The 20,715-nt window shown below is 31.9% G+C and overlaps 1 protein-coding gene across 2 annotated transcripts; it reads left to right on the top strand.

The window, feature by feature from the left end:
- Positions 1 to 12,919: 12,919 nt before the first annotated feature.
- Positions 12,920 to 20,470, top strand: LOC143059374 (uncharacterized). Of its 2 annotated transcripts, none has more exons than XM_076232861.1 (7): positions 12,920 to 13,058; positions 14,609 to 14,700; positions 15,304 to 15,557; positions 16,730 to 16,943; positions 17,979 to 18,128; positions 18,781 to 18,909; positions 20,152 to 20,470. In XM_076232861.1, exons 2-7 carry the CDS (start codon positions 14,616 to 14,618, stop codon positions 20,256 to 20,258), a joined length of 939 nt encoding a protein of 312 aa, XP_076088976.1. In that variant the 5' UTR covers positions 12,920 to 13,058; positions 14,609 to 14,615; the 3' UTR covers positions 20,259 to 20,470. The 2 variants fall into 2 exon arrangements, with proteins under 2 accessions (XP_076088976.1, XP_076088975.1); XM_076232860.1 differs by lacking the exon at positions 12,920 to 13,058 and adding an exon at positions 13,134 to 13,171.
- The last annotated feature ends 245 nt before the right edge of the window (positions 20,471 to 20,715 follow it).

Genomic DNA, 20,715 nt, shown 5'->3' on the forward strand with positions numbered 1-20,715 from the left:
TTAACATTGCCGCTCGTCTTGCAGCGCTATGGTAAACTGGGTTAGGTTATAATTCAACTGCTTGCTTGAACGCTTCCAGTGCAGACTTCTTGTCTCCAGTAATTTGCAAAGCTATTCCAAGAATGTTATATGATATAGCTTTAAAACGATCATCTGGAGGTATAAAAACGTTTCCAAGTATCGTAAGATTCAAATATCAAAGTGATACTACACATTTTTCAACATCCTGTGAGTGGTAATAACAAAGAAAATACAAGAAATGTGCATATACTACTGATGGTATCATATGGAATACTTCCTCGACTTCCAAGAAATGTGCATACACTACTGATGGTATCACGTGGAATACTTCCTCGACTTCTAAGAAATGTGCATATACTACTGATGGTATCACGTGGAATACTTCCTCGACTTCCATCTCTAATTCTACAGGAATAAGGTTTGAAAACTTATTAAATTTTACAAATCCCATGTAAAGTATACTTAATGAACGAATAATTCCTTTCTTCTGAAATACTTCAAGCTTGAGAATATTTTCATGTAGATCCGATAGCCTTGATTTAAATTGTGTTTTTTTTTTCTGGAGTACATTTTGATAACGCATACTCTAGAATACGAACACTGTTAATATACCGCTTTTCACGGTAGGTCATTGACGCCAGCATTAACCGGCCAGTGATTGCATCATGATGAACATTTTGAAGCAGGAAACACATTTGATGTTTATATTGATACTTATTGCAACGATAAAACAAGTTCTTTTGGGTTGATTGTGATTTGCCATTGCATATCATCGATTGGTTATACAAATACATTTGCTTCATTCTTGTCGATTTGCATGAAAGTATCTTTGCTACTGCCTGTTGATAATTATGCTGTTCTATCCTATGGATAAGAGTTTTGAATTGATCATTCGATGACAACTCTCTATAAACAAATCACGTGTGTCGTGATTGAGTAACTTATTTCGGACAAGATTTCCTGGCAATGAATTGAGTTAAGATAACGAAGTAATTCATCCCGTCTTGAACCTGATATTTTGTTCTCAAACATATTATTCTCGGGAATGAAATAATTTGGGCAAACCGAATATATTACACAGTAAACAAATCTAACATCTCTTGAAACAAGATAACAAAGTTTCCAAATTGATTGAGGAAGCTCCTCTGATAATAAAAACAGTTTTAAGAGAAAATGAACACAACGCATCTTCAAACACTAGTTCTACACTTGATAAACCTATCATAAACAATTTTAAAAGCACATAGCAAAGAATTTGTGTTTGATTAAAAGTAAAAACGAGAAACCGCACACCTACTGTGAAAGATGTGCGCCATTCAAATGCTTCATTTCGAGATCCTTTGATTTCGATTGGTACAAATACAATTCCATGATCTACAATGGTTTGCTTGATCTCGGTACTTGGCCAAACGTTTGATGATCTGTGAATCCAATGTCTAGCTGAAGAAATCCATGATTTGTAATGTACGTGAAACGTGAGTTTCAGTTGTCACAATGTACAGCATTTTCGCTGTCACTTTTCCCTTCAATATTAGACACACATGGTCTGTGAATTATTTTCGCTTGTTAAAGAGTTCGATATTGATCGCAGATTTCCACTGCCAATTACTTTTAATAAATCAAGTTCCGTTTAACTATGCTAAAACCTGTCCATCGGGTATTACTAGATTTATTTCACTTGACTGTGCGTGGTTTAATAAGTTCGCCTATTTAAGACCATTCTATCTATAGATAGGAGATTTCAGATCAGTTGAAATGACATTGGTAATAGTTAATAAATGATGATTTGTTTGATGATCCTCAAATTGAAGTGTCAAATATTTCATGTATGTTCAGAAGTACAGCAAACAAATAAACAGTTAAATACAGCATGTAGTTCCTGCAATAGAGGATCGACCGGGATGAAATCAAGAAAGCAAAAACGCTAAACATGCGAAAACGCGAAATGTATTTCTCGATTTTATGTTTTCGGTTTCTCGATTTCCCGATTTCCCCATTTTTCGATTTCTCGATTTCTCGATTTCCCGATTTCTCAATTTTTCTTTCTCGATGATTCCTTGATTTCCCGATTTAGCGTTGATAAATAAAAGGAGAAAACAAGAAAACAAGAAAAGAGGAAATGGCTGCATCAGGCCACCATAACAACCAAAAATGAATTGAAAATTATGATGTTATCAAAAGTACTGTACTATAGTTGCACTTTTTTGGCATTAAAAAAAATTAGAAACGGCAGGTAATACACTTAATTACTGGTCTATAATTTCCTTTTTATAAAACACTTAAGAAAGCCATTGAAGATTGGTGATGATAATGACAAATGAAGAGAGGGCATTGCCATGGCTATTTGACCGGCACAGGCAGGATATCAAATTTTTTATTTAGCCGGCACCGGCAAATTAGAAAATTTGTTATTTAGCCGGCATTGAATACAACTGTTGATCGATTGATGTGATTAGTATAGAGAAAAAACTAAATAATCATTTAAAATCATTTTAATATCACAATATCAAGCATTACAAATACAGTACAATAAAACATAAGACATTGAAGATATTCATAAATAAATAATTAATAATTATAATATTAATTAAAAGCATGAAAACACATTTGTATGTACATTATTAAATATTTTTTTTTTCTAAAATATTTCTAAATAAAGTTGATTTTCAAATCTGTAGAATCTATCATGGTTTAAATATCCTGTCATGTAATACAAATAGAGCTATGTAAAACTACATCATCATAAAATAGATAATATCAAAAAGTTGTTTACTTCGAATTTCGAATACGTACATGATTTATTCATTTGCGATTGTTACAAAACCTTTTGAAGTTGTTTTAGTCTAGCACAAGATAAACGAACTACACATTACTGTGACTGGCTTCCTTTGAACTGCGTCATGTGTGCATATGTTACTTATGTAAATATGATTCTTTTTGCATGAAACCACTGAGGGGTTCATGCTTATATATTGGCGTATTAATATATTAGATCGGAAAGATAATACTCTTGTCAAAAGCATTTAATTCAATCGGAATCAAAGAAATATATACAAAAAATATATATATTACTGTATTCATGCTCCTGAAGAAATTAACAATGATTGAAATCAGAATCTTTTCAGAGTTGTAATTAAGAAATAAGTATGTTATATGGAAAGATACTCTGCTTTGGTATTTTTAAATATTCATTTGTAAAGGAAAACATAAAAGTTAAATCTTAATAATTATTGCATCCTACAAAAAATGGTTAAACGTGTTAATTGAGGGTTGGGATCCCGCTAACATGTTTAACCCCGCCACATTATCTATGTATGTGCCTGTCCCAAGTTAGGAGCCTGTAATTCAGTTGTTGTCGTTTGTTTATGTGTTACATATTTGTTTTTCGTTCATTTTTGTACGTAAATGAGGCCGTTAGTTTTCTCGTTTGAATTGTTTTTACATTGTCTTATCGGGGACTATTATAGCTGACTATGCGGTATGGGCTTTGCTCATTGTTGAAGGCCGTACGGTTACCTATAATTGTTAATGTCTGTCATTTTGGTCTCTTGTGGATAGTTGTCTCATTGGCAATCAGACCACATCTTCATCTTTATATTATTAACAATAATCATTATATTTCTACGTTAAAATTACTTACATTTTTCGTATTTAGGTTTGAATTTGTGAGTTATTATTATTTATTTTTTTGTATTGTAATATATCCATAAAACGGAAAGTAAGACAGTTTATTAAATATAAATATTTTAAACGGTCGTGAATAAAAATACTTGTGTGTTTTCATTTCATAAAGAATGATTTTAAATCCTTTCATCTCACAACAGCCGTACAAATAATTGACAATAATCACAACAAAACCAAAATTACAACCATAATGTTGATTATTTTATACTGTTTTAGTATGGATTTAAAAGTCTTTGCTAATATTTTGTATAGTTATATATTTGCTTAATGGAATGTTAGAATTTAAATAGATTCATTCGATAAATAAGATGTCTAATCGTAAGTACTTGACGTTCATGTTTATTAATATTATTTATATTCAAAATAATTAAAGAAAAAAAAACACTTACTAGTTTATTGTATTTTTTTTATATTATTTAATAGTTAAAACTTATAGTATCTACATTTTTTTTACTATGTACGGTAAGGTACGGTTAAAAATGTAAGGTACGGCTTTGAAAATTGTATTCATTGTGTTGACCAACTATCCTACACCTCTTGATTCATTCACATTATAGAACACATTTCAAAAGCACACTATCGGTTTGCGTTCTCAAAGACTCCGAATTAAATGTCAATGAATCCGCAGTCAAAACATTAAATGTAGGCCGTTTGACATTCGAATTCAACTATTAGATTAAGATATGTGATGACGCAAATGCGTATTATTTTCCTGAGTATCAGTGAGATGCTTTCTATTTACTATTATGTGCGCTAAGATACTACTTGCATGCAATACTATTTATATACTTTGACCTTTTCGAAAAACTAAGGATTGTCTACCCAAGGGATACATTCCTTAACTTTGTAATGTATTTAGCCTTTAAATTGTTTTCATTCGAGCGTTACTGATGTTGTTTTTGTAGACTTGACACGTGTCTGGTATACATCATTTTAATTCTGGTATTTTTTATATCTCCATACCTTTTTTTATATAAACTGGTTATTTTGAAAGTGCGACAGGTATTCATAAACTTCTGAATTCAGCCTGAAATTCTTCGGCAAAACTAAGTTTCCCTGTAGAATGTTTGAATTGATTTAAGTAAAATAAGGAAATCATTAAAATTTGAGATCTTTTATGAGACCAAAATGAGTCTCTTCATAAGAGGTCCCAATCTTCACCGCATACAACATCTACCATGATTAAAGACAGCTTCAAATACGAGTTGAGAATATAAAGACATTCATTTAGGAAACAAAATATAAAGCTATGATAGATAAAATAAATGCATCCAGTATTCCACATTACAAAACAAACTGAGCGCATAAACTTATATTGCAATAGTTTTGTGCATAAGTCATCCGGTTAGTAAACTTTAGGATTTGCCAAAGCGTTATAATCGGAAAAATTATGTACATTCTCAAGTAATAAATAAAATAGTCGAGCTTTTAAATAATTATTCAAATAGAAGCTGTAAACATATACTTTCAACTAGCTTCTTCTATTCACAGTCAGTTATTTCAATTTAAAAGTAAACACAAATTCAGCAACAATCTTTTGTTGACCCGGCAGTCAGCAGTCTAAGGTTCAAGTATTGCTTTTCTTTTTTTAAAGAAAGCAACTTGTTATATATTCCATAGTTTTAGGAGAAATTTTTGGTTCAGAAGACAGTTATTATAAACATGAATAGAGCAGTAAATTATTTATTCAATATTCAAGTGTCTAAAAAGGTCTCGTTTGATGAGTTTCAAGAATAAATGTGGGCTTGGTATTATTACGGGGTGTTAGAAGATATATCCAAAAACTATTTCTGCAAGGTACATGTATGTCTAACCGACAGTTCTTGATAATTTGTCAATCCGTCACAACGATTTCAGTCAGCGTTATGGAATAAATGTCTTGTAAAGTTATCTTAATTTCTTCGCCTGTTAATATATTATAAATTATATTTTCATCCAAAGAGCTGTTTTGGGGGTGGGAAGATCCACACTTACTTTAATACGTGTTTAATAAGAATCGTGTTACTCTCGTAAATGCTAAAGTTAAAGCAAAGAGTTTTTACGAAAGGACAAAAACATTAAGATGTTTTCAAGTTACCCAAATTAGTAAGTTTGTGATAAGGGGAGGCAAAGAATTGCCTTAAATCTGTACCGTAAGAAATTAAAATGGCTTAAGGGTGTACTTACATGTAGGTGAGGTTTTGAAATTTGTGTCAAATGTTCGGACTCCTTGGTGTCCTACCATACGATACCAATACCAAGTAAAATAGTTTGCCCCATTACAGCCATTTATCTTTTAATATAAAAGACTTGATAGCTCATAAAAGGTCATTTGACAAAATTTAAGCAGATTCCTGATTTTCTTTCTTTTGAGTTGAGACCCAAATACCAATGCAAATATAAGGTAAAAGTTCGAGTCAGCCGTTTCCCGCCATATTGTTTAACTCAAATGTCTCGAAAAGGCGCTCAATGACTTATCAATATTTTAAGCTTATTCTGATCCTTAACCAATAGTGTTCCAGCTTATAGTAGATCTTTTTAATTCTTGATTTATTTAATTAAACCTAAGATCACCTAAGTATATCCTTAAATAAGGACTGTCAATCATTCTATATAGAAAATAACAGTACTAATTTATATAAATAAACTTAATATGACTATTCTAAGACCATCATAAGACACACCTCGTGTGGTCCTCATTTTTGACAAACTTTAAGAGATGTTATTAGCTAGTACCACATTGTGAAACCAACTTATGACTAAAATATGTCGCAAGACCATCCTATGACATGTCTTAGTCCAGAGACGGCTTCGTTAGACCTTGTGTTACTCTACATTCCGTAAATTCAAATACACATTGTATCTCTGTGATATATTTACGATGTATGATATTGTAAAAGTAAAAAAAAAACGTGTTTGGACATTATATGACTTACAATGTATGCTCCCACTCGTCAAAAGGCTTCATTTCTTTACTCGAGCTGATATTTTCCATTTAAAATAAACAGAAAGCCTCACAAACGAAATGTGCAGTCCATCACTGCAACAAGTGTATTACGATATTCCTGAACTCGAGATAGTTGAATTTTAATATTTATAAAAAGCGCGAGCCTTGTCGACCTATTTAAATAATTAAAACTTAACTTTGAGAGTGGAGAAATATCGCAATACATGAGTTATATGTATTGGTGGAATCTGTTTCTCAATTGATACGTATATTTCCTTTTCAAAGATTTGCAGAAAGTTTTGTTCTTCACAGGTGGCGTCATCAGGTATGCTCGCCTTTTTTCAGTACATCATAATATGAAATTCAGAAGAAATCAATAAAATTTAACGTCATAATCAAATATTGACAAATCATTTGCTGAGAACATATATTTCACTAGTGATGATAAATGTTTTCCCACAACGCTCGAGAAATGTGAAATAGCACAAACATTAGATAAAACAATGTAATAGACTTTGTTTATTATCCCTTCAATGGACAATGTAATTTTATAAATTACGCCTAAAGTTTTTATTAAATGCACAATGTATAGAGATAAAGAGTAAACTTGTCTTTATTTTTCATTGAGAATGTCAAAAAGAGATAATGATCAGCCTGTTTCAACGGCTTATTTTGGAATTGCAGAGGAAACGAGAAAAGAAGGAATGCCCTGGTTGTAATGAAATATATGATAAGCGCCACTTCGAAAATCACCACCTAAAATATTATACTAACAATATATGGCATTGCAGTTATCAAATATCAACACTGCAGGAAATTTCCAACGACGACACTCTAGAACCAACAAGCCACGATTTGTCATCATCAGCGGAAGAAAATGACCGACCATTAATTTCCATTATAAAGGCAAACATAAAATGCAACTTGCAGGCTCTACGCTCTGGCTCAGATGAATCTGACACCGAAGAAGAGGAACTTTGGGACAATATAACGATAGCAGACATTGATAATGATTTCAGTACTAGAGACCAGAAACCCCAAGATCAGACTATACATGTCAGTAACTGCTCAAATATTCCATCCATTCTAATGTCTTTATTACTTTTTTTTTGTTCGTGGCAGGCCTGTCACATTATGCCAGATGTAACAGTTCAGCGGTTGCTCTCTTCCTATACGATTTTTTCAAAGCTTTGTCAGCAGAAAATGTTGCAATTGCAACAATATCAACTGCATTTCCTGCTTCTGTATACAAGTTATATAGAGATATCGGTTTCAAGAAAGATAATTTTACAAAGTATGTCATCTGCAAGAAGTGTTACAAATTATATAATTACGAAGACTGTATTCAAATTATTGAAGGTCAACAAGCGTCTAAAACCTGTCAGAATATTCGCTTTCCGAATCATCCACAGATAGGAAGAAGAAAAGTATGTGGAGAACTACTTTTGAAAGTTGTCCAACTGCAAAGGAAAAGAAAGCTGTATCCCTATAACACATTTTGTTATCTTTGGAATCTTCAGTATCAAGTCTTGTTCATCTTCCAGAATATGAAAACAACTGTGAAAAATGGAGATCAAGACGACAAGAAGATGGTTTTTTGGCAGATGTTTACGATGGACGAATTTGGAAAGAGTTTCAAGGTAAAGAAAAAGAAAACTTTTTGTGTAGCGAGAGACATTATGGATTAATGATGAATTTGGATTGGTTCCAGCCGTATGAACATGTTCAATATTCCGTAGATGTGATGTACGCTGTAATTTTGAATTTACCTAGAAACGAACGTTTTAAATTGAAAAATGTCAACCTCATTGGCAACATACCCGACATGGCGAAAGAACCAAGTCTTCATACATTCCGTGGGTCACTTATAGATGAACTGAAAAGAGTATGGGCAAATGGATTTGCTTCCAATTCCTTCCAAAGTAAAAAGGATAAACAGACTTTCAAATTAGCATTGATGTGTGTCGGCTGAGATTTTCCTGCTATAAGGAAACTCTGTGGATTTTTAGGCCATGGCGCTACTTTAGGATGTTCTTAATGCACGAAAAAGTTTCCTGGCGATGTCGGTAAAAAAATATATTGTGGTTTCGACGTTGAAAATTGGATACCCCGGGATTTATTTCGACAACAACAGTTGGTTCATGTCATACGATGTGCAAACACCCAAACAGAAAATGACAGACTAGAAAGCAAATACGGTCTCAGATATTCTCCCCTTTGTGATTTGGACTATTTTGATCCAATAAGGATGTCTATTATAGATTCGATGCATAATCTTTACCAGGGAACAGCTTAGAAATTGATTAACATCGGTGCCATACCTCGTAAAATATCGTCCTCTTTCGGGGGATTTACTGCAGAGCAATGGAAGAACTGGACAAACGTTTTTTTTTCCATATTTTCCTTGAAAGATGTCTTACCTAATAGAGATTTGGATATTTGAAGAAAATTTGTACTTGCAAGTCATACAATCGCTTCTAAGTATGTTACAGAGGCTAATATAAGGCAATATGAGGATAGCATCCTACAGTTTTGCAAATACTTTGAAGCTGAGTATGGCCAGGAAAGAGTTACCCCAAACATGCATTTGCACTATCATTTGAGCGATTGTATTAGAGATTATGGTACCGTGTATTCCTTCTTGGCTTTTTAGCTTCGAAAGATATAATGGTCACCTTGGATCACTGCCGAAAAACAGTCGATCGATTGAATTGCAGATGATGCGACGTTTTACTCGGGATTCGTTTGTAAATTCTGTACAACTACCAGCAAATACGAAAGCACTTTATTTAAGCACTTTCAACAGATGGATACTCTTGGAGCAGTAGCAGCCATAGCTGATGAAGAGGTCAGACATCTTCTTTATTTAGCAAAGCGAAGTGACCCTATTTGTAACCAGGACTGTTCCCGCATTGGTGCATATCAATGCTCAAAAGAATCCCAACACTGTCTAACGCATGACGAACACCGTATTATTTCTCGTACCTACATGTATCCAGATATGTCGGGTGATGATGTAATTCCGGAATCTTGTAGAAAATGCACAGCAGTTAGTTTAGGCAATGAAATATATAGATCAGGGGACTCCCGACACAAGCGTTCCTCATTTATAATGGCATATTGACATACTAAAGACGGGGAAATAATTACAGAGACCGGCACTGGGGATATTACACCAGGGATTATCCAGACTTACTACGTGCATAATCTTTTGGTTAGAGGTGAAAACAACATTCAATTAATTGCAAAGGTTAAGTGGTAACGTCCTCTGCCAGCAAGATACAGATATCACTGTGGGAGACCAGTAGAATTGTGGAGCCAATATATGTTTGACATTTTTTGGCCATCAGCATTTATACCCGTTTCAAGAATGTATTGTTAATATGTACGAGCGGATGGTGAGCTTTCTGAAAAGAACGTTTCATTTATTTGTCCATTGAATATCGGAACAAATATATAAAACATCATCTTATCATTGAGCATTGTCACGTACGTATGTATGTATTCTAGTATATAATATAGGTTTGCACATACATTGTATTGTATTGATATTAAAAAAAAGTACATTATAATTCGCAAATAAAGACAAGACAGGTGTGCATGCATGGTATTGTTCTTAAATGTTCATAAAGATTGTTTGTCAGACTAAGACAATAAATGAAGTCTAGAAAATAAAAAAAAGAATTATAAGACTTAGTGTTTGTTAAATTAAGACATTCGTGCATAGGAAGTAGGATTTGAACTGGATTGATATTTTACACATGGCAATCATTAAGTATATTAATTTAATAAAATATTGTACAAACCTTTTAAACTATTTTTTAACATACGCGGTTAACCTTTGTAAATGGAATTTGAACACTGTCTTAAACTGTTATACACGTAATTAGACCCTCCAAACAGAACTTTCTGATTTGTTTGGGTGTTCAAAGAAATAGAAACAGCAAACATGAAATACCTCTATGGCTAATACAGTGAAACTTCTGTCCTTTTTATAATAACAATTCAAGAGAGGATACTTTTTTCTATTAATTATGATTAATTTCGTTTTCGAAAGCGGATACCATGTGTAATTTACGTATAATTTCCTACATGTAATTCATATCTAAATAATCAAGTAGCACATGGATCGGCTAGGATGATATGAGTTATTAAAGTACTTCGTATTTATAATGTTTTGTAAATGTTGTACTTTTTATTTATTTTTACAAATGCACATTTTTTTTCGTTGCTTTTCTTTGTCACAAACTCACATTCGTGTGTATATATTTATATATAGTTGGAAAAACATCTGTGAATGTGAAAACATGTAACAGTAGTTTGACAGAAAATCGATTTGTCTTTTCTAATACTTTTAATATACTTTCGAAATTAATTATTGCTTTTATCATCATTTTTATACATGCAATATTTTGATGTATAAAAGTATAAAAGTCTTCATGACATAGATTACTAAAGAATTGTGTAGCATAATATAATCGTAAAGATTTAATTAAAAACAAACACATATTTATTTTCGTTATTTATAAAAACCATTTTTGTATCTTTGTATCATACTTATTGATAGACGGTTGTATGGACAGATGGATTTGTATTAGATAAAAAAAAAAAAAAAGTAACAAAGAAACAGACCGGTAACAACCGTTGCCGGATAGTTTTTCTGCACGAGTAGTCAGGTCAAGGTCCGAGGCGATGGCTACAAGTGCAGAAAAACTATTCGGCTGGTTGTTACCGGCCTGTTTCTTTTTTTCCACATAACAGGTTGGGTACTATTTGACAATAACAAAATGAACAACAATTTATTAATTGGCGGATTATCACGCATCTGTCTAGAGATCTTGATCATGACCGTAATTAAATTAAACCGGCAGCCAGGTAAGATTATCTTTTTGATGTTTATCTGATTGAATTAGAATCATTTATTCTTAAATAATTTCTCACTTTATTTTATCTAAAGATATTTTTCACTTGTTTTACGGTCAATATACTTATTTATACTTATCGTTCTATCTCAATTTCACAAAGACACCTTGTAAAACTGTAAACACTTTTAAAACCTCTAAATTCATGTGTAGTATCAGAGGAAACAAATAAGTATGTATGAAATTAAACAACAATTACATCGAAACTGAAACGAATGCTTTATATATTCTGTGGATCCAATTTGCTTTTCCGATTTGTATACTGTCATGGACACTGAAACAAATGTTCAGTAGTCCATTACGTCAGGATACATTGACATGAACTTATGAATGCATGTATTTGTTTTATGACATTTACAGTGATATTTCATTCGAATTCACTTATAATTTATGTGTTTCAGATTTCCCGAATCCATGATCAGCGAATCATCAAGTATCAAGGGACTCAAACTTCCCTGATAAAACATTAGTTATCCCATAGTGCAACTTATGCAGTGTAATTGCATTATCGCACCGCGGGTAAATTATCACGTTGGTATTGGTTCAACGCCGTCACGTGGTGACCCCCTAAGGGGTGGGTAAATTTCAAAGGAGGTTCATGACGTGGTAATTTTGACGTCAACTATAAAGATTGTTGTGTTTCGTTGTTTATTTTTCAACAAAACACAGCAGAAAAAAATCTAACGTGCGAAAAATTCGTTATACGGTTATCTACTGAACCCCTACGGATCCATTGAGGGATAATAAAATCCTCTACGGATCTGTAGGTGGTCAGTAGCGAACCATATAACTTATAATGTTTTGTGTTATTAATCCTTAAGCTTGAATACTGTCCTCTGAATAATTACACCTGATAAAACAAATTATACAGCATCTTTTTAGTCATTCAAAGCTATTATGCATTTATGGAATTTGACGAGACTGTCGTACAATGAGAGGTTTCGTGCTATAAAACCAGGTTCAATCCACCATTTGCTACATTTGAAAATGCCTGTACTTATTTTGCTATTTGATTAGGGACTTTCCGTTTTTAATTTTCCTCCGAGTTAAGAGTTTTTAGTGATTTTACTTTTAAGTGACTGTGTCCTGTATCATAGTTAATTTGAACTTTCAATACACAAACTATGCATGTTCTTTCCTTAAATGAAAAACAGTTTAAGTATGATTGCATTACGCAGAGTCGTTAATGGTAGTAGCAAGAAAGGGGACATCAAATATACGATATAAATTATTGTAAATATCTATTCATTGACTTGATGTTTGTTGTCTACTAAAACTTGCGCAATCTCTGATCGATAGACAAATATTACCTTCATCACTGTATCATAGTTATTTTTAACTTTCAGTAAACAAACTATACGTGTACGTCACGTTATCATCTAATGATTGGATATTTTGTATTGACAAATCTTCGTTGTGGTTTTGTACAGGGAAACAATTAAACGTTTCATGTAGAGCAAAGGTACAGGCGGAAGTAAACAATTTTATTTAAACTACAATCTAGGGTAAGGTGTTGTAATGATTTCTTATTAGTTGCATTACTATCTGAACTTTTGTTTTGATCGTGGTTATAAAAAACTGATGAGTATATATTGATGATTTGTACAGAGAATTACAGGTAAAAAGAAAATATACCAGACGATTGAATGCGAGGTTGAGTTATATGAGTTATCAGGTGTGAAATTCTTCCATTATTTACCTCAGTTGTTTAATAGCAATACACATATGTGACATGACACCAACATCTGAATAAGCTAGTAATCGTCCAAATCTTAGTCGTCTAGACTTCCAACCACATAACATGATTATAACTATATATCTCATATTGTGCTACTTATTTGGTTTTAACTTTTGACTATTATGAAATAACTTAACCTTTATCGTTTAACTTTTTGAGTCTTTTACAGTTAATTATGTGCATGATTTGTTTATTAAACCAACCAAATTTATGAGGTGAGTGTTTTGAAAAAAAAAAAGATAAATACATGTACAGAATAGATTGTAGTATATACCACAAAACACAATCTGTTGGTCTATTTTAACTTTTATTAATCCAATAATAATAAACGTAATTTCAATACAATGGTATGATATGGGTTATGTTTTAATGTATTTTATGATGTTATCATATTACACCCCCAACGAGAGGGGTTGTGCCTGAATTTCATTTGATGAAAAAACGTAATCTTTCAATTAATTTAATTGAGGTATGGAGCTATCATGTCAGTAACTGCTAGAAGTTCTTTGTTAATTTATGTATCAATTTTTTGGCTTAGTTTCTCCTGTTTCTTATTCTGAGATCGGACTCTGCCTTCCATTGAACTGAGTATTACTGTGGGTTTTATTCTTCGTTGGCTAGAGGTATAGAGAGAGTGTTAACATCTCACAAAACATGTCTAACCCAACCGCAATTTTTGCGCCAGGCCTCTGTCCGTTGTTAGTCTTGCATATGTTTTTTTTTTTTGTTTTATTTGAGTTTATTTAAATGTTTTAGAGTTAAGAGTGAATTCCATTGTCACTGAAATAGTACATAAAATTGATTTAAGGGCCAGCTGAGAACCATTTACGGTTCCAGGATTTTCTCTCAAGCTATAAAGAAAAATTATCAAAAACTAGAAAATCCCAAAATTAAGGATACGAGACAACAACCTGACCAAAAAGCAGAAAACATGTTTTTTCATACATTCATTTGCAAATCATGATAGGAAAATACCTTACTGATGTCTCAAAGTTATGAAATTGTATCTGTTAATTAAAATACACATTACTACCAAACATTTGTAGTGACATTATATTGTTGAAATTTCCCTTTCATTGATCCATGATATATCTGAGCTTCAACATGATATGGATAACCGTATCACCTGCTAGTTGCAACTCAGAATATCAAGCTAGAAATGAACAATGATTTAGACAAGAATATATTGATGGATTTTTCCTTTAAATTATAAAAAACTCGGTTATTTCAAATAAAATAGAATACATACAGACAACAGGTAATTTAGTTAAAGAAATTTAGAATATTTTGGTATTACAGTTCTTACTTGACTTTCAGAGAGACCATGGCATTGAAAATGTCAGCTGCTGCGTTGGCCATGATGTTGGTGATATCAGTTCATATCTGCCATGGAAAAACTCCAGTGAAATGTATGTCTATTTATGCTTTCTCTTAAAATTTATGATTATTTGACGCATCTTCTATCAATTCAGTACTGATGGGATTTGATTTATAGACATGTTGCTTCCTCTTTAATGTACATAAAGTAGAATTTTTAACAGGGCGGAATAAATAGATCAATTAACACTCGCAACTGTTTCTGCGAAGTGAAAAGAAATAAATATTATTGTTTTAACTCAACATTGTTTTAACACAACATTGTTTTAACACAACATTAAATTTGTTATTTTGTTAGTGTAAATGTCTTTTCTGTTATCTTTCGCCTTTCTTTTGTTCAAAGATTCAATAAAATATGACATACTGTGGATTCATCTGTTTTCGTGGGTACCAATTTTCGACGATTGAGACAAACTTAGTAGATATTTTTTTCGTGGTTTTGCCAATGCTACATAAACCTTGAAAAAAAGTTGAACATTTCAATTTGTGGTTTATCTGTTGCAACGAACCCACAAAAAATCGTACCCAATGAGAAATAAGGAATCCGCAGTAATGACAAATGTTTCTAAAGTATCTGTATATAATCAAACGTTCCTTTCAAGTTGAATATTTACTAATGTTTTATATTTTATCAGATGCATTTCCAACTGATGCATGTGCCTCTGATCCATATCTTGTTGATGAAGATACCATGGTTTACATGAAGTTTGAAGGTGATTTCGGCAGCCAGGAATGTAGACAAATGTCATTCACAACTCCAAAATCTCCTTTCTATTCATATACAATGTGCATGAAAGAACTCTTTTACAGTAGCCCAAAGTGTCAGAGTAAAGTTAACTTTAAAAAGTATTGGTCTGACTACTACAACTATGATTATAATACTGAGCAGGTAATATATATTATAATGCATCATCGTATGTAATGTTCATTTTGATTGGATATAGTAAAGAATTTTCATGGCATCAATTCAGAATTAATGCTATGAAAATATACGTGCGAACGCAGACGACTTATAACAGATTTTAAATGTATGTTTTAACGCTGCTTCATTTGAAGAGAGATCACTATGTACAGGTACAAAATAAACGTAGAGAAAAGGAAGGCCGAAAGCAGCAATGTGATACATATACCAGTCTTATATATACAACTCGTCTAAACATCAACCCAACAATGTTAGATCTGTTAATTTGCTTTCGCAAATTGTTGGTTCTTCTCTCGCTGGGATTCGAACCCATGCTGCTGTGATATCGTGACATTAAATCGGCTAGACCACACGACCACCGGATGCCAGTCTTATATATATATATAGTTATTACTGCTAATGACGCCTGCTTAGGGAGGAATCACCATTAGGGACTTTCCTTTTGGAATATTCCACGGCGTTCGGTATTTTTGTGAATTCCATTTAAACCAGTTATAACCTTTTGATGTGTGAGGCTTGTGAAAATATCTTACGTCATTGGATTCATGATTGAGGGCGGATAATAAATATTTCGTCAAACCAAATAGTTTTGATCATCATTTTCTTCTTTCAAAGTTCGTCATACGAAGTTATCAACTAGTCATTTTGATATTAATTATATCACTTTAAATGTATACATGTATCGTGTTCTTTCTATTTTTTCTGCAAGACTTTACCATTTGAAACGCAGAACTTTGGTTATGTCCAGAGAGCCGGCAACCTTGCTTCTGCGAATCTTTAAAATTAAAATTGCACAACGACAAGATGTATTTAAGCACACAAGAATATTAGACACGGTTGTGATAAGAATTTTATTTGTGTTATCTCAATGCATCACATTTGTGTACATTAACAACAATTAATTTGACAATTTTACTTTTGACAAGCAATTACATCTTTCCAATTGTTAAACTTCACATCAATTATGTTTTCGTCTTAGTCTACTTTTTTTTCAACTTTATTTTATTTTGCTAATGGTTGTGAACAATGTCCATTAGCGCAACATCAATGACACTAAGGTTCCTCTCTTTGTTATCAATTGCTAATGAAACCAGAGGATTTCATCATTTGTTTTGGTACTATTTTTTTCTTTTTTAAAGATATTAGGAGAAGGCTGTTCTGGCAACTCATATAGCAGAATGTTTTCCCGATGTTTAACTGATGCCAGTCATGTTTCGTTTGAACTAAGAAAAAAATCAAATCGTGAGAATAATGGTTATAACAGTTATGATAACAATAAACAACAGGAATTGATTCCAGACAAACTAAATGATACTTTTAGTTTTCAAATTGAAACAAAATGGCAATACAATTGTAAGTACTTTTATTTTTATTATGTACTTATTGAATTATTATGCTTAAATTGTATTAATAATAATAATAATAATAATAATAATAATAATAATAATAATAATAATAATAATAATAATAATAATAATAATAATAATAATAATAATAATAATAATAATAATTATTATTATTATTATTATTATAATAATAATAATAATAGTAATAATAATAATAATAATGATAATAATAATAATGATAATAATAATAATAATAATAATAATAATAATATTTTATAATGATAATAATAATAATAATAATAATAATGATAATATTAGTAGTATTATTGGAAATAGAGTAGCAGACATTATAATAATCATGATAATAAATTGATATTGATAATGATAATCAAAATTATAATAATAATAATCAAATAATAATAATTACAATTACAATAATTATGAAAATAATGAGAAAAATAATTGTAAAAATATTACTAGTAGTAATAGTAAGGATACATACAGGTAAAAAATAATTTTGAAAAAAGAACATTGAATATACCTAACAACAATTAACCAAACGCAAGGTCTGAATATACCAGCCTCATGAACTGAATTGCGTAATGTTATGCGTTTACTTTTCTAAAGTTGCTAGAGGTATGGGAGAGGGTTGAGATCTTATAAACATGTTTAACCCCGTCGCATTTTTGCATCTGTCCCAAGTCAGGATCCTCTGGACTTTGTTAGTCTTGTATTATTTTAAATCTGGTTTCTTGTGTACAATTTTGAAATAACTTTGGCGTCCATTATCACTGAACTTGTGTTGATTTGTTAAGGGGACAGATGAAGGACGCCTCCGGTTGAGGACATTTCTCGCTACATTAAAGATCTGTTGGTGACCTTCTGCTGCTGTTTTTCTATGGTTGGTTAGTTGTCTCTTTTACAACTTCCCAATTTCCATTCTCCATTTTAGATTACAATTGCAGTTTTTGTTGTATGTCGTTGAAACTACAATGCCATTAACTGTTACGATAAAGTGTATATGCCATTTATTAACATTTAGATGGCTTGATTGGTGGAATAGCAGGTGGAATCGTTGGGATGTGTGTCCTCACAGCAGTAGGAATCTATTTGTGTGTCAACTGTCGCCGTAGGAAACGACTTACAGGAAGATACTGCTGCGCATGTCCAGCATACAAACCCAAATACTCGAGTGAGTTTGTTTTTTCGTTTTTTTTTGTTCCGCTTGAATTTTGAAATATTGTATTTAAAATATGAACAACTAGATATTTGTCGAATGTTAATCGAACTTGATTGAATTTTAAAAGATCCCCTTTTATACCTTACCAATGTATTACTATCAAATTTAATTCGGTCATAAGTAAGATAAAAATGACTGTCTCTGTTTGTCAAATAACTTTTCAACATATTGCACTATTATAAAATACACGAAATGTATATCTTTCTGGGTTTTTTTTCCTTTTTCGTAAAATTTTGAAATAATTAAAAAACAATCTAAAACATTAAAAAGGAATCGAATGCATGCTGTGTTACTTTTTTAAAAGCGTAGACCAAACCTATAGAATTGGTATTACACATCCTAAACAAAGAAAATTCAACAAATAAAGTTGTTTTTATTTCAGGCCACGAACAATCAACCTCGGTTCTTATTCTGAAACGACACGACACTCGAACTACAGTGAAATTGTTATCATGTTGGTTTCTTATTTTTCTTTTCATGTATACACAAATTAAGAAAATTTGAATATCTCCTAATCTGCAATTGAACACATGTTGAAATGGTAACAATGATGGTCAAAGCTAAAAGGAACAGTACTGCTAAATGCAATATTAATAATTTTTAGAGTTCATGACAGAAGGAATAGCCCAAGGTTTCTCAGCAGAATGTGCTGTAGCTGGTATATTGTTGTGTTCCTGCGTACTATGTAGACGACAAACACGTAATGGACATGAGGAAGAACAATGTGAAAAAGGTATAAAAATCAAATAGCAGAAGACAACTCAAAGCCCTAATTTGGGTATTTAACCCGGCCAGAAAATCCTGCATCCAGGTGCGGATTAAAGATAGACCCTAAACAAAAATTGATACTAGTTAAGCGAAAATGGACATCAAATTAAACTCCGAAACATATAAATGAATTATATATATATTTTTTAAAACATTACTAACAAATGCCACTCACAAATTTCACGCAAATAAAAAAAATGCCTAAAATGTAAATCTTCCAAGTAAAGCGTATATATGATTAAGAACAAGCGAGTATGGTTTCAGTTAGAAAATCACACTGTCAAGGTACTGTAGTGGATATAAAATTTACATAATGATTATTTCATTTGGGCAAAAAAGCTCTTTTGAATCGTTCAAAATAGAAGCGAAAAATACGAAAAGGGCGTTCAAACTCATAAGGAACACCCCGACAATAAAGCCAAAAGGACAAGGAAGAACAACAGTATAAAAAACATAAGAAAATAAATACGACTAAGCAACACGAACCTAATCAACAACCTGTGGTGATCTTAGATCCTCTGGAAGGGTACGCAGATCTTTCTCCACATTTCGCATCTAATTAGATGCTCATGTTAGTAAACACCTAGTGTTATATCTAATTTTTGGGGTCACCATGGGGGGAAATTTTGTTATAAATGAAACGATTCTTGCAAGCATAAGATCAATGTGAAAGAGATGCCAAAACATTAGATAAACAATGTAGTATTATTCAATAACAATATAAAATCAAATGAATTTCCCCTCAATATATACATTTCTATAAATAATGCATAAAAAGAAAACAGCAACTTCCATTACAGAATTATGTCAGAAATGTTATGAATTTAAATTTGTTTCTATAATATTGCTGCACATAACTACTCTTGTGTCAACGTTCATGTGTTATTTGTTCCTTTAGAATAATTAATCCTCATGAAGTTAAAGACAGTTTTCATCCCACCCTGACCCCAAATAAAAAAGAGAGTTATTCTATTATATACGTACTATTATGAAGTTTACACCATTCGGGGTATACATGTAAGTTCATTAAGGATGATAATTTTTAGGTTGACTGGTCGGTACCATTCAATTGCCAAAATGACATAGTACATAAACAAATTTAAATAAATCGATTATTAATTGTTTCTCTTTTTTGTTTTAGATCGCTAAAATTATTCATGTATTCATAATATACGTTTATGCAGTTGTTTTTAAAATATTTTTATAGTAACTATGGATACTGATTACACCTCGTCTGATGCAGAAAATAAATGGGAAACCGTGAAGGGCTTGAAAGATCCGGACACAGCTCCTCTTCTTCGGTGCGACAGTTAAAATGGATGACATCTGAAGATCAAGACAAGAAACATGAACTGCTATCAAGAACTCAACAGTTCTAACTGCATATTATTTTTTTCCATTATGTACATAAAATCCAAATGAATGATTATCAATTATTGCGATAAAATAGTATACAAATATCTTAACTCCAAGGCAAATTCCAAAATGGCAGTCCATTGAAAATGAAAATAAATGATATCAATCAACGTATCAAGTAAATAAAGGCAACAGTAGTATAACAAAATTCATAAATCGATTGAGAAAAAAAAAACGGGTTACAAACTAAAACTGAGGGAAACGCATTAAATATAACAGAACTACGACACAACAGAAACAACAACAATAAAAAGCAACACTCAAAGAAACGAACTGTAATATAACAATGCCCATTGTCCTGCCTTGGTACAGGAAATATTAAGAAAACAAACGACTTCATGTCATTATCATGACT

Source organism: Mytilus galloprovincialis, chromosome 14 (genome assembly GCF_965363235.1).
Source record: "Mytilus galloprovincialis chromosome 14, xbMytGall1.hap1.1, whole genome shotgun sequence".
Lineage (NCBI taxonomy): Eukaryota > Metazoa > Mollusca > Bivalvia > Mytilida > Mytilidae > Mytilus > Mytilus galloprovincialis.